Below are 23,321 nucleotides of genomic sequence, written 5' to 3'. Positions count from 1 at the left end.
ACTGCTGATGGTACGAAGGAATGTAAAAAATATGCTTTTATAAGGGTCAATTAAACCAGAAGTTTTGACTTTTATGGAAAAGTAAGAAAAGGAAAGCAGCATTTCTTTTTGAAAAGAAAACTTCAAACCTATGCTCTGCTGAATCCTCAACAAGGATTAAATCTACCTGTACAAAACCAGCTGGTCCAACCCGCGATGCTTGAACCTTTCTGCCCTTCTGCTCCATGTTGGGTACAAAGCCACTCTCTGGCTTATCCCACGCTCCTTTACTGATTTTCCCACCTTCATTATCTGTGTTTTCATTATCTGAAGGTACTGGAAAGGATCTAGCGGCACTAGCACCAGTTTTCTGCAGGCTGGGACAACCCTACGCTGGCAAACCGTGATGCATCTCACCCCAAACCTCCTTGATCCTTCATGGCAAACCAACTCAAGTCTTCTTGCACTGAATTTTTACTCTCAGGGAGGGATGTTAAATTTTCAAAGCCTTCATGCAATACCAGCGAGAAGTTCCTACACAATCATTTTTTAATGAATGCATTTGGCCAGAGAGAAACTCAGCCCCGGTCACGTCTGGTTAACGAGGCTTTGAAAGGTTTGGCAGCACCGTTGAATTAATACGGCGGCAACATGTGCAAATGAGGCCAGAAGTAGGTCAGGCAGCTGAAAACCTCGCAGGAGCCGCGCAATCCGTGTGGATTCGATGGGACAATGTCCCCACGCAAGGACTGTCCCAGGGTTGAAGGCAGGCTGGGTCGGAGCAATTCAAAGTGGCTTTTTTACAGCTATTTTCCAGTTGCTGGGAGTTACTCTTGACTGGTGGACTTGCCAGGATGCCCCACCGAGCACCCCAAAATGCCCCAGCCATTAATAAGCATCTGGCATCGAGGCTGCCTCATCGTTAATCTACGCTTGCGAACCCTGATCTCAGTTCGGATTAACTGGGAGAAAAAAAACCCACCCTGCGCCTCCTCCCCATCCCTGCAGTTGCTTAAAGGCATCTGGGGAAACCTCAAACCGAGCAAAACTCGGCTCTGAGAAACCAAAGCCACAGTGACAGGTTTTTCTGCAGGTTGATTTGGCAAGCAAAAATATTGCACTATCCTTCCCCAAAAACTCACACTGCAGCCCCAAACGAGTTAAGAAATCTGGATTTTTTTTCAGTCTGGATGGGCGCAGTAAGAGTCCAATGAGGGTCCTGCCCACACTGCAGGACATACTGAAATCTCCTCTACCCTTGGGAGCCTTCCTATCCAGCAGGCCACAAGGAAATCTGTGAGATGTTCTACAAAAAAACCCCTCTTTTTTCTTATTCTCATTAATACCCCAGTGTGGGCACAAGTCATTCAGCACAGTGAGACAACGGGGTTCGCTATCCCCAGCTAGTGCAGGTGAGCACTGCCCTCCCAGTGAGCTCATTCCTCAAAACCAACAAATAAATCAGGAAATAAAAAGCGTTTCCAAACTCTGCCTGTAGCCCCGTTTACCGTTCACAGCCTGCCTGGGAACTCACGCAGAAATTTCTGCAATTACACCTATACAATTAGGGATGCATACCACTACACACGCCCAGCAGGCAGCCATGCACGGGGCAAAGAGGATTATTTCAACTTCAGGAGGAAATATCTGTAAATATGGACTGGATTATGCAAGATTAACCCTGGGAAGATGCTCACTTCATCTCTCACGCGTTAACTGAGGATGCACAGATCCTAAAGGGAAGGGGAATTGCTTGCTTCCCCCTCCCCTGCTCTGACATGGGTTTGCACCTCCCAGGTGCCAGGGAAGGCTTGCCCCGACCATAGCTCAGTGATTCAAAATTGCTTAAGAGTAAGTTTTATTTTTTCCTCTTAAAATAACTAACAGGGCTCAAATACCCGCCACTCGATGCCTGCGTTCATGCCTCATCCCTGTTGAACAGCGTAAAGGCAACAGCAGAGGCGGGCAGGGGAGATCTGGCTGGCAACACCACCCGACGGGTGCTTGGGTGGTAAAAACATTAAATTTCCTTGTTTATGTTCCAAACGCCTCAAAACGTGACTCTTGGCCACCGGGGATTTGCAAGAGCAGTTCTGGGGAAGGGCAGACCCAGGGAAATGCTCTTAAATGCACCGAAAAGCCACAGTTTTGCCCAAGATTGCCCATTTTGGACCCAGCCAGTGCCAAGCAAGGGGGGCTTCATGGCACCGCGTTTTCCCGCCAAGATTTGATGCCTGGGAAGGGGAAATTTTGACACTGAAAAGTCAAATCGAACCCACAGGGGCAGCATGGTGGGGGGAAACACCAGGAAGGACAGAGAAGCACCTACCGAGAAGAGGGTGGCATAGGTGGACAAAGCAAATTTGATGCTGTAGTAATAGAAGTGGGAATTTCGGCACTCGGAGGCTTGGGCCATCCTTGCGACTCCGGTGAGAGGGGTTTGCTCGCTGCTGCCTGCCAGATCCTCCCTGCTCCGGCCGGCTCCTGGTGTCCGCTGCCGAGCTGAAAGAGCGTACACATGCACACAGACGAGCCTTGAACTTGAGCTGATCGCTCCAACTTCCGCCTGGCAGGAGGGGAGAGCGATCAGAGGGAAGGCACAAGCAGCCAGCGTTAACCCTTTGCTGCGTTTGTTGCTTGGTTTGGCTGCTGAGAGCAACGGCAAAGCTCGGCTCGAGTAGGTTTGCTCTGACAATTAGCCCCAAAATTGGTGCAGGGGTGGATCTGTAGCAAATCATTAACAGCAAACGCGTTGCTGTCGGTGCCTCGCGCCCTTGCCAGCGTGCTGGAAGAGCTCGCTGCAATCCTGCAGCCATCCTGGGAGCGATCCTGCAGTAACAATGGGTAAAAGCAGCAGCCCAAAATCCAGCAAGAATCAGGCCAGGGGCTGCCCAGGCAGCTGCTCGGAGCAGGACTGGAGAGCTATGTCCGAATTTACCTGCTGCCGCTTCCTACTGCGTGCAACGCCTCCCCTTCGACACCGCCTTGAGCCGCCTGGTGCTCGTGCAACTAGGAAGAAGGAAAAAGAAATTATTACACCCAGGCTCGACGTGGTGTAACGCTTGAAAGAAAAGGTGTGGGGAGCAAGAAACCAGCACCGGGAGACCCCACGGCTGTACGTAGCGCTAGAAAGTGTAAAAATGGTATTTAACAAAAAGAGCAAAAAGAGGAGCTTGGAAAAGCGGCGACTGCAGCTGGTCTGTGATGATGCCGAGGGGCACCCGGCACCAAGGGGAACCCTTCATTTGTGCAGCTTGACTCGCTGCGGATCTGAAATAGGAAGAAAAAGGGGCATCACTTGTGCCGCGGGTCGTGGCCTGGGAGATGTTTGGAAACCCCAGCTCTCGGGAGGAAGATGCTGCTTCTCTCTGGGGTGGCCAAATGGGGAATTTGAAGCAGGGTTTGAAGAAACAACAGTGACTCAGGGCTGCACCCAAAGACGTGGGAGCTGTATTTACCCAGCTTTTAGCAGACATAGAGTCATTCAGCGCAGCAGAAGAGATCACATTCCCTTTGCTTTTACTTTATAAGCTGCAAGTGTGAGAGCAGAGATGGGATGAGAGTTTCAGTGGCCAACAGATCCCAAACACTGAGGATATTATACTTCATGGTATGGCAACGGGGTGAAACATCCCCAAAATGACATTTCTGGACACAATTTAGCTACAGCTGGCTGTGATCAGACTCAACGAGCAAAGAGCAGTCAACTTTCCTCCCCGTTTAAAAAAACAAACAAACAAACAAACCAAACAAAACAAAACAAAAAAACCCAAATGAATTTCAAATGAACTTTTAGTGCTTTGGAGCCTGGTTTATACCATCACTTTCCATTTTGCTAACACCCAGGAAAGCCAGTGCTGTGAATACCCGTGCAAGGGAAGAAAACAGCGACAGCCTCGCCAGCGCAGAGCTTTTCTTTTTACCAACCTCTGCTTGGAAGAAGAAACCCCAACACCGAGCAAGAGGCATTTGGGGAGGTGCACGATGTATTTCCTCCACCCTTCCTTCCCTTTTTGAAGGATGCTGCATCCAGGAGAACAGTCAATTAAAAAAAGATTAAAATACCTGCTTGTCCCTGCGACTTTTCTCTTGGTTGTCTAATCTCTATCAAGTGTGACGGCACCGGCACGGGGGGTGCTGGGCTTCTTTTTGACTTGTTGCACGGAGAAATCTTGGCACTTGACGACTAAACCTCTGCGCGTTCATCTATTTATATAATATGCTGTCTGCGCTTTAATTCAGAAGCCAACTTAGCGTGCAGCAGAGCAAGGGAGAAATAGCATTTCCCTACAAACCCAGGCGTGACACAGCTAACCGGTGGCCAAAGCAGCAGATTTAAGCCAGACTTAAACCATCGGGTCTATAGATAACGCTCAACGTGGCCTAAAGTTTTCACGTTAATTTGAAGCCATGCTTAACGGAACGATTCACCGTAAAACTTTGGTTCATCCGAGGTTTTGCCCATAATTTCAGGCTCTTTCCCCTTCTCCACCGAATCCCAGGCAAGCCCCAAACCTCCAGCAGTATAAATCATGTAATGCACACCGCGAGCACATCACAGGCTCTTCCCCAGCATCATTTCTCCATCAGCCAGTAATTTACACCCGATATTCCATGAGCAGTTAATTACGCTGTGCAACTCATTCCTAAAAAAAAAGACAAAACAAAAAAAAAAAAAAAAAAAAACCACCCAGATTTGTGCCTGCAGGGATTGGAACTGCAACAAAACTCTCCCACGACTTCTATACAACACCGTTAACACGCTCAAGAAAGGACAGATTTGCTTTCCACCGCGCAGATTTTCGCACATCAGACCTCGGGCCAGGAAGATTGCTGGTGCAGGGACACAGCAATCCCACATATCAATTGGGAATTCTTTTTATAGCCCTTCAAAATTCCTTGATTCCAACAAAAGCACATTTATAAATGCAGCAGCAAGTCCTCCTCCCAGCTCCCACTCCCAGGGAGCACCAGCAGGAATTCAGCATTTTCCCTAGCAAGGGAAAACTCCCTTCACTAGGCATCCAGAGGGGGGTTAATTTTTTTTTTTCCCACTTTTCCAAGCAAGTAGCATTTTATACCGTGCTTTCCTTTCTGCAAAAGGGATGATAAAGAATAAGCACTCCTCTGACAGCGCAAATGCATACGGATCCTTTGCTGCTTGCAGAGAGATGCACTCAGAGATGAGCAGACAAGAGCCAACCTTAAATCATCCATTTATTTATACTAACATTACCCTAATGGGTAGATAATGCACAAGCCCTGCCGGACACGAGGGAGAGGCAGACGTAGCTTTTAAAAAGCTTAACGTTGAGTGGAATAAATTCTGCGGTACAAATTTAAACAGAACATGAAACTTTGCTCTATTTAATGTCACTTCGGCACGATGCTCTTGGGTTACGGAGGGAGCGGGAAGGGCGATGGGATCAGGGTGGGGTTTATTCCTGAGTTATTATTTTTTTTTTGCCCCATCCAGCAAGGCTGCGGGAAGGTCGTAGAGTGGCTTTGCACATAGGGAACGAGCAAGCCCTTATTTATGGGTTTTAATCATTAACATGACGCCAGTGCTGGCAGCATCAGGCCCAGGCAATCATTAACTTCAGGAAGAAATGACTCAGCCAGTGTTTAATGCTCCAGACAATTCAAACCACTGGACATCAACCAGTGGCCAAAATCTGGGGGTCTGCAGCCATTTGAGGGGGTGACGCTGCTGCTGGAGGGAGATTTTCCATCGGCAGAGCCCTGTCCCCCTCCAATGCCCGGAGGATGGGAACTCCCTTCCCACCCTACAGATCACTCCTGGCTTTACAGGCAGAAAGTCTGCGATATTAAACCAATAAAACAAAAAACTAAGGCTGCAGGAAAACACACCAAACCCTCCAAAGTACCAAGTTGTGCTATGAATGTGCTCTCGGTGGTGCTTCGGTCAGCTCCGCATGCAGCCAGCATACCAAGCACCTTCAATAAAGATGCTGCTTCTTCCCCTGAGCAGGGGTTCCCAGCATATTAATTGCAAATCACTGACAAGCCTTTTACCTTTGCAGATGAAATTTTGCCTCCTAGAAGTACGGAAAGGACCTTAAGCAGGATTTGTCCGTGCTCCCATGCAAGAGGAGACCCATACATAAGCAGATACGAGTCCTGTGCAAGCAGCCAGAGGGGCAAAAAGGGGTTTGGGGACCTTTTAGACGGGTTTCACGGCCAAGAAAACCCCTAGATCTGGGACCTGGTGGAGATCCACTCAATGATTTTGCTAAGCTGCTAGGTGGAAGCGGCTGCTGCAGGCTGCCTGCTCCTCACCCATTCCCCAGCCCCTTGCCCAAACTGGGCAGCCTGAGGGGTCCCTTTGCTGCACCCCAGAGTGGGCTAGCCAAAAAAAATCCCTTAGCGGCTCCAAAACTCATTTAAATGGGACAGCAAGGGCCAGCTTGCAGCTGGAAAGGCTAAGGGAACTGCCAGCGTTTGCTGCTTCCATGTCTGGGTTCAGTGCCTTAACGAGGCCCACTGCATAAATTAATTAGCGAGGCTTTTCACAGGGTTCTGCTGCACTTCCCTAGAGCCAAGTTAAGATTGGAAAGTGCTAATTTAAGGTTTAGCACTTCACCCCAGGCACGCTGCAGGGACGGGATCCATCCTATGAGCTCCCAGCCAGGGAAACAGCCGCACACCGCAGCCTCGCTCCATCCTTCTTCAGCCAGACACGAGAGCACGCAAATTATAGCTCCTGCCAACTAATTTAACATTTAATTGCATGAAAAGCAGCGCTGCTGTCTCTCTCATCCGCTCTCCTTTTGCAAACAAGCCACGGTGAACATCCTACCTGGGGAAAAAAAAAAAAGAAAAGTTTTGCAGCTGAACAGCAAGAAGGGTTTAACTGACAAACTGCCTCGGCTTGGGGCTGTCACACCATGGCACTGCTCCTTCGCTGGCGCAGAGTCTGGTTTTACTCCCTGTTGTACCAGAGCCACAAAACCCCTGAAATTTTACTCATCCTTGCGACTTCATTAGCAAACATTTGTGCTAATCTTAGCCCCATTTGCAAGCTTTGATGTGGGATTTCCGAGGCTTTATTCCGCCACTTTCACCTGTGCCCTTCAGCACTGTCATTTCTGTTGTTGCAAAGTTCCCACTAGTAGGAATTCCTCATTTAAAAGCACAGAGGCTCATCATCTCATGATTTTTCCTCCCTGGATATATTCTCAGGGCTAGTTTTTCCATCTTCACAGGCAACAGCAAGTCCCAGTCCCTCCTTCTCCCAGGTCTTTCCAACACCACATCTGTCCTGCTGGAAAAATAAATTACCCGCACGCTTTTTACACCCCACGCTCGAGCCACGTGCAGGAGTAATTTCTTTTTTATTGGGCCATGAATAAATGAAACCGAGGTTTCCAAATGAAACCCTACGTGTTGCACATCAATTCCAAGCACCAGATCCCACGTTACGTGCTTCCCTTGGCTTTGCTACCCACCCCCCGCAGCAGCTAAAAGCACCAACCGTTTCCTAAACCCAGCAGCAAATGAAAAAGACCTTCCACGGTGCAATTGCATTACTCGATTGACAACTTGGCCTGTATTTATTTTTTTTTTCTTCCCAGGCAGGCAGTGATTAAAGTGGAAAATGTTAATCTGTACCGCTGCAAACCACAGCACAGCTGGTTTGCTTCGACTGTGAGCACGGCAGCTATAAAAGAACAAAGTAAGCAGCAGGGGGGTGGGAGGAGAAATCGCTCCAAGGAGTTAGGATAATAAGCAAGCAAGGCTGGAAAACGATGAGCAGGAATAAAACCAAAGCATTAATGTGCAATTTTCTGATTTGTAAAACACTGATTACATGAGGAGGGCTAGGGAGCAGGGCTCGGAGGTGCCAGGCTCACTACAGCCGCCGTGCCCACGACGGGGAGAAAAGCAATATGGAGAAGAGGAGTCACTCGCTCCCGCGGTTCAATCACACTCGAGCATCTTCCTGGGTCAGTGTTCATCTGCAAAGCATCACCTCTAATAGCATGGGACAGAGCAGTCCTCCACCAACCTGCTTTATTATCCCCTTGGGAAGGGACTGATACTCCCAGCCTCTGCAGCTCAAAGCTCTGCAATTTAATCCGAGCAGGTGGACAGCATTGCCTTCTTGCCGGGTATTTGTGAGGTTCATACATGCCCAGAGTTTCCGCTTCCTTCCTTGCAGCTCCTGAAGGCCCCAGTCACTGGGGTCACTTCTTTTTCCTCGCTTTTTAACTGTTTTGGCATCTCCTTTCTGGCCACTTGTTCCGCAGAGCCTCAGTGCTGGAGCCAAGCAGGTGGATGCAAACACACAGAGCTCAGCTGGGTTAAAAGAAAAAAGAAAAACACAGGGGAAAAAAAACCCCAACCAACCACCCAAAGCAACACAGACATGGTGGGACATCTGACAGATACTGCTTCAGCAAAATATCACTTATAATTTGGGCTAGTACATGCCAAAGGGTACAGACGCTGCTGGGCTTATAGCCCCAAGAAATCAGGTTTTGCCAGCAGAGAACTTAAAATTGCAAAATGAAGATGAAGTTGTAGCTCATAGATGGCAGCTTCACCTTTTCCTGGCTTTTTTTAGAGATTTATTACTTCATAGACCTCAGGAAAACAGGAATTTTATTCCATTTTCTAGCAAGCTATGCTCCCTGCAGCACGGGGTAAAACCCACTGGGAAGCCACAACCCCAAAGACTTTCCAAAACACTGAGTCGCCACAGCTGTCCCCATTAAAAAGCCTCGCTAATCAACCCACAGCAGATAAACTCATTCCATGGGTTCCCAACACTAAAAATAACTAAAACCTAAAAATAACTTCTCTGCACCTCGGCCCCGTGGTCTGTGCCTGGGAAGTATGGATGGAGGTGCAGCAATCTTCCTGCTCCATCCATTTCTCACTCCCATGCCCAGATTTACTCTCTGCCACGGATGTTTAATCCGCTGCCATAAGATACCTGGCTAAATATGCTAAATAATAAAGCCACAGGGCTGTAGAAATCATACAGCAGCTTCAGGAAAAACAACCTTCCCCCTCCATTCTCAAGAGGAGTCAGATGAGTTTAATTATCCACAAATTATTCTGAGCATGTATTTTCCTTGATCGTTTCCTCCCCCCAGCCTTAATGGTGCACATTTGCTTTAAAAAAAAACAACAACAACAACAACAACAACAACAAAACCAAAACCCAAACCCAAACTTGTTGGAAGATCCTGAGCTTGTTACGATTTGCCCAGAACGGATGCCACCACGATCAACCAGCCGTCATTTTATCCCCAGCAAACATCCCTCCTGCGATTTGCTCGGCTTTTTCCAGCCAAAGCTCTGCAGCAGGATCAACTGCACCGTCGCAATGGGTGGGAGAGATCCAACGTCAGCTGGCGTGGCAGAGGGAGTCGCATCTTTCTGCAATAAGTCGCAGCAGATATTCCAGAGAGATTTTGTAACTCACATGCTTAACGCGTGGTTAAGCTGCTAACGTACAGCCTGGGAATTGGAGAAAATTCATCGAGATCGGGGCTTGTAAGGAAACACAGGCTCTTTCCAAGCTCCTTCCCACCAACATGTGGCCAAGCCTGGACCGGCACACCCCCTCATATGGCAACGGAGGAAAACAAAGCTTCTAATGCAATAAAACGCCTCGATTTTGAGCCTCTGGCTCAAACGCCAGAGCAGCTTCTGGTTCTTCCCTAAGCCACAAGCCTGATTTACAGCCCTGATGATAAATCAGCATTGCTCAGCCCAGCTGCGCAACCCTGCTCTCATGCCCAGGACTTCAAGAAATAATAAAAAAAAAAATACTCCTGAGTATATCAGGGATCCAGGTAGCCCAGCATTAGCAACAAGGACTTGCTGCCCCAAGCCACCATTGGCAGGAGAGGATGCGATATAGGGAAAGCAAGAACCTACAGAGAAATTTAAAAATCACTACCTGTGCATACCCAGAAAAGCTTTTCCCAGCTTGCTGAGCTCCTCCAACAAAAAAACTGGAAACCCACACGTGGAACTGGGGGTTGGGTTGAGCAGAGCCCTGTTCAGTGGTCTTCTGTATGCCCAGGGCTTCAGGGCTGAGTTTCCTTCTCTAGGATCTCAGGGAAGCAGCACGTTTCACCGAGGTGATGCACAGCCCCGTGGCCTGTAACTACACAGCCAATTCATTTACATTCCTGTAATAACACAGCTTGGCTTTAGTCACCCCCTCTACCCAAAAAGCTCCCAGGCTTTGCCATTTCCCAGGAGCTGGAGACCTAGAAGCAGATATGCCACTTCAACAGCTTTTTTTTTTAAAAAAAAAAAAAAAATTCTTTTTAGGTCTTTTCCACATTCTGGCACTAAACCTCACGTCTTGGATGCAATGGTGATGATGTTAACTCAGCCATAAGGATGAAAAGCAGGGAAAAACAAGATCAGAATCAGGTATTAATCATTATGGAGCTTCAGAATAAGAGTAGAACCGCGCAATGGCTGAAATAAACCCATTGCTGACTATTCTTCCCCAAAAACGTGATCCTTAGGTGGATTTAAAGGCGTTTATGCCTCCAGCCATCACAAGGCACAACTATAAAAGAGCCCAACACCTCCCACTACAGAATCCTCCTGGCTTCAGCTCCCTCCTGCCGTCAGCACCAGATCCTTTAACACACCTTGGAGGAGCATCCAAAGCCACCACAAGCCATCATCTCACGGTAGAAAACAATCCCAGCCACGAGTCAGATGCATATTTTGGTACCAGTTGCAAATGCAAAACATTTATAAGTCTGCCAGACTTTACTTGCAGATCCAAAATATCTGCGTGCCACGGACCTACAGGTGTTACTCCACCATCCCATCCCAAGATCATCATTTCTGAGTGATGCTGTTCTGCCAAAGTTGCTGTATCTCTTCACACACGTTATTAAAAGCCAGCACAAAGCCAACTCTCAACAGTTCCTCTTAGCACCAAGTAGTAGCAAGATTCAGTCATTTGATATCCTGGGGAGAGAAAGGGCTTACAGCCAGAAATGTGTCATAACACCTGTAGGGGGTGGGAGCGGGAAGAAAAATATATCAGGGGAAATAAGAGAACCTCTGTCAGCCAAATAAATAGGTAAGATTTATTCTGCCTCCAAAATGATGCTTTTTCTGGTGGTCACAGACGAAAACCTGCTCAGAGACAGCAGAGCAGTGAAAAAAAAAAAGTAATAAAGAATCAACTCGCTTTTCAGTGCCTTTTAACCCCTGTATAGCTTTGGAGCCCCAAATATAAATAAATAAAAACTTAATAAAAATAAATGGGCAGCTCTGAGGGGCGACCAAAAAGCACGTTTGTGTGCACCCAAGCCCCAGATGAACAAGTACATTTTGTTATCAATCCACACATCCCCGGGAGAGCAAGAAAGCACATGAATCCAGAGATGCCCAGCATCCATGCGCTGAGCGTAGGTTAACAGCCAACTCCAATTTCTCTACAGTGAATGCATAAATATTTTTTAATCCCTTGGCTGCTGCTTCCTTAGATGTGTCAGTCACGCTACAAAATATTTTCAGGCCAAGCATGAAGAAATTCAGACCAAATAGCTTATTGCTAAAACCAGTCATGCTCCCTTGAAAGTCACCTTCCTGCAGCCTCTGTCCTCCACTGGCTCCAGTGAGGAAAAAGCCCCCTGGACTGCATCACTTGGCTATTTTAAAACCATTTTTGTATGCAGCATCGTTAAGTTTAATTCAACACTCACTAGCGGCTGGTCTCTAAGGGGCACCGGTTCCTACTGCAGATTGAAGCTCACGCAGGAGGGAAGCGCTCGGTCACCATCCCCCTTCTGCAGAGGTGGTTGAGTGGGTTCACACAGGCTGCACAGACTCTGTGCCAGGAGGAGAACACATAAGCAGCACAATCAGGCAAAAAAGATGACAACAAAAAGCATTATTTAGCCTATTGACAACCTGCTGCCCCCAAACCCTCGCGCCTTCCACACCTAAAGGGCAGGGAGCACGCGGGACTGCAAGAGCTGGAGCCACCTTCCAGCCTTACTCCTTCCCTTCACACTTGAATATCACCCAGACCTGAATTCCAACCTCAAAATATTGAGCTAAATTTCATTTCTTTAAGATTTTTTTTTCCTCTTACCCCCCAAAACAATTGCACCAGTTGCTCTAGCAATAGCTTCACCGCTCTGTATCCCTGCGGCACAGTCGGCGACACTCATTTGATCAATGCAAGTACAGACCTCACGCAGCTGGGAAAATATGGACTAAATAACTCGCTGACGGAGCTTTAGAAGCATTTACTATCCGAGGCTGAAATGCCAAACACAAAACAAATTGCCCAAGCAGCCTTTCCACTGGCGCTCCCCATTCATTGCAACCCAGCATGGATCGATAGCGCCTGTACCCAGAGCTGCCTCCTCTAGCTGGGCTTTTGAATAATAAAAATAATAATAAATAAAAATAAATCCTTAGTTCTTGCATGAGCCAGGAAATAGCAAATTCTGATAAGCCTCCGGACAAATTCACTGAACGTATGTTTAGCCATATTGCCAGAGATTAAATCCCTGATAAGAAGAAAAATTAGTTGTAGATAGAAAACCACAGTGTAGCGTTAAATAGCAGAGGTTTATCCAGGGCAGGGGGGATGCCATCAAAGGCGCAGTACCCAGAGAGAGTATTAATTGCCATTAATGACCAGCCGGATGAAAACTTCAGCTACTAAGATAAATTAGAGCTGCAAGTCTACGTCAGCAGTAACCAAACCTTGCCAGATAAAACACAGCCGCCGAGCTCAGCACCGCACAGCTGCAAGGGCAGCTCCATGTGCAAGGTGCACAGCATGCCAAAACCCTATTTTCCTGAAGAAAAATAAAGGTTGTTATTAATTCTAGCATCCTGCCTAATCCTGAATGGGTGCTGGATCAGGTGGTCCAGCGGTCATTTCCCTTTACAAGGATATTTTGCCCTAAACGTGTTTTTTTCCAGCACCATTCTCAGCATGAACTCATTGCACAACTGACTCATCTGTTGCAGGAAAACCAGCCACCACAGGGAGAAACCCAATTAGGACAAAAAATAAACTAATTGCATACAAAGGAATTAAAGGCAGTTTTGGCCAAGGACAGAGTAGCTCTGCTGGCCCGACACTCCAGTGTGGCACCAAGGGATCCGAATAGCAATGCGATGTTGGCCAACCGCGCTTCCTCTAAAGTCCAAGTTTACGTGGAAGACAAGAAGATGACTGTGCTTGCCTACAATACCCACCCGACCCCCCCCCCGCCGCCTCCCGCCCCCGGCCATTCCCACCTCCCCTTCCATCCTTACCAATCCCAGTAGCCTTTCTCAGGTTCAAAATCCATGGGAAATAATGAAGGTCTTTGCTATCTCTCGCCTTCAGGAGCTTTATCCATCCTGACAGTTGTCGGAGCTGCTCATGATACAATTATCTAATCAAGCTCTTTCTCCAGCAGCGTGCGCAGAGAGAGAGAGAGGAGGCAAAGCCTGCGTGCTCCCAGGGTGGCACTGAGGTGGGAGCAGGTCCCCTCTGCCACCCCCCAGCCCTGGCGGAGCAGCGTGCGAGCCACCACAGCCTTTCCTCTGCAAAAACTTGCACTAACGGGGTGGGAAGTTGCACACGAGCCATAAGGATTCCCGGAGCGCAAGGTTTGTTTTACCCTTTCCCCCGCCCCCAGAACACAAATGTGTGGCTTCAAGTCATTTTTCTTCCAGCCACGTGGGCCACAAGCTTCCACTGAAGACAGAGTCTCATTTCCTGGACTCGTTACAATCCTGAAATTAGGTGGAAAATGCAAACTCAGCTACAGGTATCTCTGCTGTCCCCCACGCCGCCGGCAGCATCTCTAAGGACAGCACCTCTGCACTACTGCCCTTTGGGGGAAAAAATAAAAACAGGCACCTTTTCTTTTAAGGGCAAAGCACATCAAAGCACATCCCGCCTGGAAATCACAACATTAGTCTGACAACACCCAGCACATTTAAAATTTGGCCATTTCCCAAAAGCCTTTAGGAAATGCTTTTAAGGAGGGAATCCCAGGCTTTAGTTGCACCAGTCAACTATTTATAACCAGTTGGGGTTTTTTTGGCATACCACAAAAAAGAAAAATAAGAGTTAAAAAAAAAATAATCATCATCACACTGCAGGAAGCCTTAACTAACCCGTTGTTTTCTATGGGAATTCAGGGCTGGCACGCTCCAGGCAGGATGCTGGCCAGCAGCGAGCAAACCCCCGTGCAGCTTAAAACCCAAAACATTTCTACCCAGCCCAAGCAACGGTTGCTACACTCAAACCACCCAGCGACTGCACTGCACTTCTAGGAACGGAGCTGCAGATGGCTTAGGGAAGATGTGCGTGGAGCCAGAGATTTGCACAGAGCCCAAACACCAAAATCCACCCCCAAATTATCCCTAGATTTCCCTTTGCAGCAAGACCAGGAGACTCGGCATCCTCCTACCAGCTCCAGGCTCTTTCCCCTCCACCCCTGCAACATCCCAGCAATGAGCCAAGGTGAGGCACGTACCCTGACGGGTTTTTAATTACTTGGAAAAACACTATCTTGAAGCATATGCTTGCAAATGCACAAGTCAACACCCCCCCAAAAAACAAACAAAACAAAAAACACAGCCAAGAGAAGGAAAGAAGAGATGCAACCCCAGCAAGATGTATTTGGGTTTAAATTGCTTAGAGCAATCATCCAATTTAGCTGACTTCATTTCATTTGCGTGCAGCCTCCAGAGCGGGGCTGTTTGCGTTACGGATAATCTCCGCTCTTCATTTAGAGCACTTTTGGCAGACATTGCTGGGTCGAAATAAAGCCGTCATTTAATAAATAAAAGGCCAACACTTGGAAACACACGGTGCTCTCGCCATAAACGAAGAGTTATAGCAAGAAGAGCAGCAGAGGCACGCGGCAAGCCAACCGCTGAAGGGGCTGAAGCCAAATTGGAGAGGTTTTTCCTTCTGTCGATGCTGAAGGCGGGAGTTTGCAAGACACAGTGACCTCTCAATAAAGATGCCGTCACTAGCAAGAGTAAGCTTGCACCACCTCCTGCTTTTGCACCCCTTAAGCCTTCCTGCCCAGTCTGTTGCTCCTCCTCTGCCTCAGCAGTGGGTTAAAACAGCTGCTGAGTGACCTCAGAAGTCCTTTGCCTGGAAATTAAAAGCAGCTTTGCTAAAGCTGTAGCAGTCACCCCAAAATCTCAGAGATCACCTTGCCCAGGACATGCTCTCCAACATGCCCTGGGCATCCAGTACAGGGAAAATATCAATAAACTCATGCTTCACCTGGCGTTCTGTTGCTGTAGCTCTTGCTGCCAAGACTACAGGACCCGAGATTTCTTTTTAAGCACAAAAAAAATTATATATATAATTTCCTATTCTCTTTGTTCTCCAGTGCTGCTGCACACCAGCACAGAGGTCATGACCAGCGATGCTTCAAGCTTTTCAGAAGGACCTGACACCTTCCTATCAAAAGAGCCCTCATGAGGGATAAACACCCCCCCAAAAAAAACCAGAGAGATTAAAAAGCTTCTCAGAAGCAGGGCTTTAACAGCTGCCTTCACTTCCAGCAAGAGTACCTGGACCTCTGGGCTCCTGCATCTCGCAGCTTTAGTTGAGAGGTTGCTTCCAAGAAGAGGGGCTCTTGTTTCCCCCCAGCCCTCTACAAGTTATTGAATTCATCAAGATGGTAACAGCCAAGACGAGACCAAGTCCCAGAAGTTCCCACCTCAAAGACGGCCACGTTGAGCCATTAACTGACGTAAAGAACTGCTACGGATTTAACCAGAGCTGCACTTACCTGTTTCTCTTCCTGCTACCTCTGCTGTTCGTTATTTTGCATCGACTTTGACTGTCCCTGGCATATTTTTCCAGTCTATAGTAAGAGTCTCACTTAATGTTGTGTATGCTTAAGAGAACAGCCTGGTTTTCATTTAAAAAGATTAAATTCCTTATCACAAGTCCTTTTAAAAACAATAAAATTATCTTGTCAGAGGTAGAGTCGATATTTTTAAGCTTAACCATCAGTAGAAATTAATCTGACCAATTTCTCCATAACACTTTTGATGTCATACACTGACCTTTTGTGGTCTCCACTAAGAGCAGCTGTTGTGGTTTTCTAACAGTGGTTACCGTATTGTTATAATAATACAGTATATATTAATATGGTAATATAAAAAATATAAAAAAATTGAAAGAGGGGAGCAGGGGGAAAAGAAAAAGGATTTGCAGAGGTGCTTCTCCTTTACAGAGAAGCTAGAATAGAGGCCAGCAAATAGATAAAAATTATCACATCACGCATTTCTTATTCTTTCCTTAATTCTACAGACACTTTCCTACAAGGAGCCTGGCTAATTTGCCAAAAAAACTTGCCCCATCAGGCTGATGCACCCGAACGAACACCATTTTAACCAGATTTGTTTTTTCAGGTGGCTGAAGGTAAGGTCACCCTTGGTGTAAACCGCGTGGGTTAAAGGCAGCTTCATGGGGTGCCAAACAGAACAAAAGCCACCGGGCTGCTCAGTATGCTTTAAACCCCCAAACCGCTGCCAGTTGGGCTTTTGGGGAGGTTACAACACAGAGCGTCGGTCTTGGCAGGCAACAGCGATAACACCAAAGCCAGCAGGAGCGTGCCAATGGCAGCATCGCGAGCACCCGCGCCACCGAGCGATCCTCCATCCTTCTCAGCCCAAATCCCCCGCGTCCGTGGGCATCACGCACTTATTTGGCCGTTGCATGCAACTTTGTACTCTGAAAGCGTTTCCTCCCTGCTCCCAACACAAAGATAGTCACTAATTGGGGCAGGTGGCACGGAGACAATGGCGCACATGGCTCTAGATGCCAGAAACAAGCAGCTGTAGAGCATCAGGAGCAGAACTGTCCCCCCAGCTACCGAGCACTGCTTTGTGCCTTCAACTAAATAGTGACGAACATTGGTATGAGCTGCATACCTTTTGACTTAATTAGTTTATTGCACCAGACCCTTCCGCCTTCAGAATGTCACCTCTAATTCCCTTGTGTTTTCCAAGAAGTGATTTTAAGAGAAAAAAAAAAAAAAAAAAAAAAGAGAAAGAAAACCCCCACAATTTAATTTCCAGTAGCAAAAGTCCACTTGATTTTCCTCCTCGAGACACTTTTCTGCCCTGCAGTGGCTCCTCACCTTTTCATATTGCCAATTCAAGCACTAATTCCTCTCTCCCCATCAGCTGCTGTCAAGAATTATTCCTCTTTCTCTCTTCTACTGACTTCAGAGCTGTAATGCAAGGGTTTTCATACCCAAACCAATTGCTCACCTCTCATTCAATTTGGCCAACACACCCCTAGCTGCGCTTAGACGATCTGAACCATCTTTCAGGCTGGAGTTATTTATGGCCATCAGCACAAATTGCATTTTGGGAAAAGGAAAAGAAGGGAACAACCACAGCTAAAATAGATTAACCACTTTTTTGGAAGCAGCTAGAGAGCAAGATGCTGTTTAGCTCATGCTAAAACACTTTGGACAAGTTTTCTTTATGACTTATCCACTTAAGGCTCAGCTGGAGAGAAAGGCTTTCCAACCCGCATGTATCTTTTGCTACTAGTCCACTCCAAACGCACGATGCACAGGGCTATGCCTCCAGCCTCATCATCTTTGCAGTTCAAAGCTCCGTAACACAAACCCATCCAAAGCTCTGCTCTTCCTTGAGTCCCAGCACCTCTCTTGAGGCTGTTTAGCCTTAATTTCAGGACAGCATTCTTCCCACACGCATCCCCAGATCCCCTCCAGGCTGGTGCCTCCAGACTGAGGGTGTACATAGCAAACATCGCTTCCCTAACAGCTTGGCATAAACCCTCCTTTTTATCTCCCAGAAGATTGTTTCCCAGCAGCTTCAGTATTTCCACCATGAAATAACAGCGAGAAGTCCCAGCCAGGCGAGCAAGCTGGTGACAGAACACACGTGCGCAATGGCTCTGCCGCAGAAGGGCTTTTTTGCGGTTATTTTTGGGGTAGAACAATACCAGCCAATTAAACCACATGCATTAAGAGGGGGGAAAAAAAAAAAATCCATTAAAACACAAGTCAGTGGTTTGCATACAAAAAGGCCGGGAGAAAGCGTTGTATGCCTCAGCTAAAAGCATGTCTTGCTGCTTTTATTTGCATAGCTCACTCCCTCCAGCCTCTGGGGTCAGGAGGTTGAAGTTGTATATGAAAACAGGCTCCTGCGAGGAAGCACCTCGCTCAAGTCCTCTGGCAAAAGCCAATCTGAATCCCACTTAATGTTGCATCCTTGCAAAGAGGGTGAATTAAGAGGTTCTGGGAATTGAAAATAGTTTAATTAGCTACTGCTTGGTTTAGAGGCCAGCTCATTAATTCATTGGCAGCTAGGGAGAGCTAGCAAAGCAGGTTGTACTGGAGGAGATGATCATTTTTAACCAAAAATATCATGAAGATAGCATCACTGCCGTCTTTTACACCGCAAGCAAAAACCGGAGCTGCAAGAGTTGTTTGCAAAACAAATTCCTCCGCAGCTGTCACCTGGATCGAGTTTGCCAGGGCTCACCAGCCCCAGGCATGAAGTATTAATAAACTTTACCACCTCACTGTTAAATTCACGCAGTTTACAAGAGCCAAGCCATTAGTGAGCCACAAAACTCCCAGTGAACTAGTTTGATATAGTATTTGCAAGTGTTTGCTCTCAAGTGACCTCCTTATGCCGTCCCAGCTCCATGGCATCGGGCTGGGTGATGGTGTTACCACTTCCAGCTGGGGGGGTGGGGGGGTGGGAAATAATTTTTAAAAAAAGCTTTTTTCTCCCCAGCTTTCCTTTCCCCGTGCAAAGCGCCAGTCTCTGGCTGAGCCTTTCATCTCTATGGCCCCCTTCAAAGCTGTGCAGACAGGTTTCCTGCTAAAACAGAGCGCGTTGGGCTGGCAATGTGCTGCTGCACCCATTTCCCAGCCCAGAAGCAACCCTTGGGTGTCACAACGAGCCACCAGGTAGCTCGGCTGCAAAGTTGGAAAGTCCAGTGGGATATTGTTAATTTTCCCAGCTCCGATAGCATGAGGATGCTCAAACAGGGACCCAGTATGGTAGGAAACTGATGTCCTTGGAGATGCTCAAAGCCACGGAGACATGGACTCAGGCAAGCTTATCTAAGCAGCCCAGCTTTGAGATCTCCAGAGCCTTTCCCACCCAGATGGTTTGCAGTCCTCACAAGGAAAAGCTGGAATCAGCTTCCCTGGAGCTGGACACTATCAATCGCATTGCCATTCAGCCCATCCATCTAACGATGTACATCTGAATGGGTCCTTCAAGGCCCCCTAGGCTGCTCTCCCATGGAAAAGGTGACACATCTGGAGCCGCAAACCTGGAGGAGATACCGCAGGGCTGCATTCCAGGTTGGCCTCAGCATGGAAACCTGGGTGGAGGGGGAGGAAGAGGTGAGGAAACACAGGGGGTTAAGTCATGCAGAAACCCCACAGCTCAGCTTTCAGGTGCAAACCCAGAATCCAACACCATGGGAAAACATCACAGATTAAGACAACCACCAGGGACAGCATGGTCAGAAGACACCAAGTCTGAGTTCATCTACTGCATTGATCACCCTCGCCATGGTGACCAGCTGCAGTGGCCAGTCACTCCTGTGTAGAGGCTAATGCCAACCCCCACACCCACCCCTCATTTAAAACCCAAGAGGGTCTTATCCATCCCAACAGGCCATTTCCCAGGGGTGCACCCAGCTGGAGAGGCAAAGCCAAATCCATGTTTCGGGTGCAACAACACAGAGGTGGGACAAGCCCAAACCTTTCAGCTCCTGGAAGATTTTTTTGAGGGGAGAAAGAAGAAAAAACACACCTCCCCTAGGGTTGAAACCCACCTCCAAGGGGGCTGCTCTGGGGTGCCCACAGCCAGGTTCTCCATGCTTTGGGCTACCACCAGCCACCCCTTGCAAGGCCGGGAACGTTGCTAGGACACCTGCGCCAGGCTTCAGCAATTTCAGGCTGAGGATGTGTCAAAAAGCAGCAGGAGGCTCCAAAAAAGGAAGGAGAAATTAAGGAGCAAGCTGCTGGGGAGAAGCACGAGCTGCCTGGAGGAGCCCAGCACTCAGGGCAATGCAAACACTGCCTACGCTTCTCCTTTCCATCAGTAATTGCTCTTCCTATTTGGGGCAAAAAACTCGGGAGGAGTTTTGGCCACTGGAGCATCTGCCAAAGAAGCACCAGCTCCACCTCCTTCACCCCTTGAACCCACATGCAGGCTATTTTTGATCCCATTAATTTTTTAACTCATTAAGCACTATCACCAGCTAACAGAGAGGGGCAAGGAGTGACCCTTCCCTCTCCTGGTCCTTCAGATTCCTCTCTGCAGCTCACCAGGAAGAGTAAAACTGCCATTCCCATCACAAATTGCCCTTCCATCAGCTCTTCTTCCAAGAGGTCAGGGCTGGTCCAGGCTCATCTCCATCCCAGTAACCACAAAACAAGTGGTTTGGCTTAAAAACCAATGAGCCAGGACCTTCAAAGGCAGGGAGGTAGCAGCTACCCCTGGGTCCAGGCTAAATGCTTTATGCCCTAAATCCTGCCTGCAGTCAAAGCCCTGCAGACCCCCGAGCTGCTGCACTGCCAGCTCTGAAGTTCAAAGCAGAGACATTTTGCCTGGGGCTGGGGAAAAGGCTTTTGAACTTCCACAAAGGCTTCTGAGGAGCACTGACAGCTTATTCACCCACACAGCCAAAGGATTTGCTTAGGCTGGGCATAGCCAAGCCTAAAATAACAGTTAAAACAGCCTAAGTTTGAGCCTTCTTCCACCTGAAACAGAGAATAAAGCAAGCAAAAGATGGGATGGAGAGAAGGGAACCCTCCAACGAAGCCCCCAAGGCATCTTTCAGGGAGGTGGGAAGCTAAACTGAAAAGAAAATTTAGCAGGAGACGCTCTGGACCAAGTCAAGTGCTGCTGGTGAGAACCTGCCCTTAAAGTAAACAGCAAAATTAACACAAGCTGGATTAAATTAACAAATAATTGCCTACAGGCAGGAGAGGGCTGCTCAGCAGCCTGTGCCCAGGCAGAGGGTATTTCAGCATTCACAGCCAGGTGCTACATCAAACCCATCCCTAGAAGTTTAGGCTGGCTCAGGAACCTGCTATCTGTTCCTCCGGGATCAACATTTTCCTTCCCTTGCTTATCTTGGTGTCACCTATTGCATAGCAGCAAACAAACCCCTGTATTTTATTTTGCTAGTGTGGGGTTTACCTTTTTTGGGGGGGGTGGGCGGGTGTGGGATAATCCTAGTTATTTTCTCCTCTTGCTCCAAAATCAGGGACTCCTCCAGCACCTCGTTGCTGCTGCAGGCAGCTTCAGAGACACAGCAGTATTAAGTGGGTTGACTTAATTAGAAGGCAGGATTTTAAAAGCCCATCTCAAATCACTGAACCTGGGGTAGATCTCAGACTTACCAGTGTATTTTCTTAACAAACCAGATCTCCCCAAATTCCCTCTGCCAGCTATTCCCCCATCGTTACCTCTATTAAGGATGGGATTTTGGTGGCTATACAAATCTCTAACAGGATTCAGAGGGGGTTGCCCATCACCTCCTACAGCCTCAAGGTTCCACAGTGCCACGGAGCTGCAAGAATCCCCCCAGCTGATCCTCCCCTGCAGGCACTCAAGGACCCTATTGCGACAGGGATGCTACCATCCAACAGGTTTAGGCACTTTTTAACTCACGTATGGGCTTAAATCCATACTTAAGTGCGCCCTTGGTCTAGGGAGCTCCAGAAGCCCACGCCAGCATATAGCAAATGCACAGCACTCCCTTATTCACCAGCTTAAGAGCTATATTATTGATTGCAACCACATAACACAGTCCTTGCTAGGGCTGCAAGTGACTTACAGAGCACACAGTCAACCCAAGCATCCTCAAAAGCCTCATTTCTGAGGAGAAAACTTAACACTTTCCTTCCACAAGATCAGGAAATATTTTTTTTAAGCTGCCTTAAAGAGCTTTGGAAAGATTTCATACCACCACGGCACTGCCTAAACAGAGGGTCCTCAGTGCCCAGCACCCCCTGCACAGGGCAGGCTTCCTCCCCAGGGAAACAAATCCCACCTCGTGCCACTCCAGACAAGGAGGCTTCCCCCACCTCCTGCTAAAAAACAGAAAGAAAACTTATATTTAACAAAACCACCACAGTTCAGAGCCACACAGTCTCCATCCACCCTGCTTTGGAGTCTCCAGCACTCAAGGACCTCCAGCACAAAGCTACTTGGGAGCAAGAAGATCACTCACTAATTACCAAACGACCCCAACCTGGCAGACACCAACCAGCTGCAAAATACAACCCCCAAAGCAGAGCTCAGCTGTGCTCAATTTAAAGCCAAAGCAACAGCACGGGGAAGGTGGGAAGCTTGGAGATGTGCGCTCTGGCATATCGTGCTTGCACAACCCATTTTGTAGGATGCAGCTTTTTTTTTTCTGGGGTTTTGGACTGTGCGATTTCCAAGTTAATTATGAGGGACAGCTTGGCCAAGTGCGTTATTTCTGCTGATGGATAGCTAAGCATCCAAGTGCTGTTTGTTGCTGTGGAAAATGGCTTGTGTGGCTCCCCACTGCCTCTTCTGCGGGCACAGCGAGGCAAGGGCAAGCTGCTTCCCTGCTCTGCTCAAGCGATATGCCAGGGCAGATGTTCCCTTCTGGATCCAGCTGTTTTAGGAAAAGACATTATTGCCTTGCTGGGTGCAAGCTGCTGTCCCCCACTGGTGCCATGCCCTGAATTTATAGCACAGCTTGATCCACCTGCATTTGTTTTATTCACCCAAGCAAAAAGCCGTGCAAACATCTCTACTGGCAGTTTGTAAGGGATAGTTGTTGTTTAGGATGTGCAGTCGTGTTTTGGGGAGGTGGCAAATCCTGAACCTCTTCCTGGTGTTCCTCCCACCCGGCTTTATGCAATGGGGAGATGGGCTCCGATGCCCAGGCCAAGGTGGATGCAGGAGCCAAAACTTTGGAAGCTGGAAAAACACCATCTCTGAGGGTTCCCTGAAGGACGAGGCCAGTTTTTCCTCGCAGACAACCACGCTTTGTACTCACTTGCTGTTACCCTGGCCCAGCGGGGGACTCTGCTGGGAAACCTATAGCGTGAGAGGCTCCTGTCCTTCTGGAAAACACAACAGGAAAAGGCAAGGTTTTCTCCAGCTGCCAGTTACAAAGCCTTTCTCTGTGCTCTGAAAGGGCTGGTGATATCCGTGAAGGTATACGAGCATCCTGGGGGAAAGGAAGGAGGGGACTTGTTGGCATAGCCCGGTGCATTCACGCCCAGAATAGCACTGGCATCTTCACAGGGCCCCACAAGCATTAATTAGTTGTCAAAAGCTTGCAATAA

At 48.0% G+C, this 23,321-nt stretch overlaps 1 protein-coding gene across 5 annotated transcripts in view; it reads right to left on the bottom strand.

The window, feature by feature from the left end:
* LOC101914268 (tetraspanin-15-like) overlaps positions 1-23,321 on the bottom strand; it is a 99,132-nt gene that overhangs the window by 44,168 nt on the left and 31,643 nt on the right. For 2 of the 5 annotated variants that reach the window (XM_055820316.1, XM_055820318.1), the window contains 2 exons: positions 2,918-2,988; positions 2,309-2,545 (listed from right to left, as the gene is read on the bottom strand). In XM_055820316.1, the coding sequence (XP_055676291.1) occupies positions 2,309-2,545; positions 2,918-2,988 (308 nt within the window). Of the gene's footprint in view, positions 1-2,308; positions 2,546-2,917; positions 2,989-8,008; positions 8,299-23,321 lie in introns of all 5 variants that reach the window. The other 3 variants (XM_055820317.1, XM_005234274.3, XM_055820319.1) reach the window with 3 other exon arrangements.

Source organism: Falco peregrinus, chromosome 17, assembly GCF_023634155.1.
Source record: "Falco peregrinus isolate bFalPer1 chromosome 17, bFalPer1.pri, whole genome shotgun sequence".
Classification (NCBI taxonomy): domain Eukaryota; kingdom Metazoa; phylum Chordata; class Aves; order Falconiformes; family Falconidae; genus Falco; species Falco peregrinus.
Note: the sequence above shows the minus strand (reverse complement) of the source record. Positions and strands in the feature narration are given on the sequence as shown.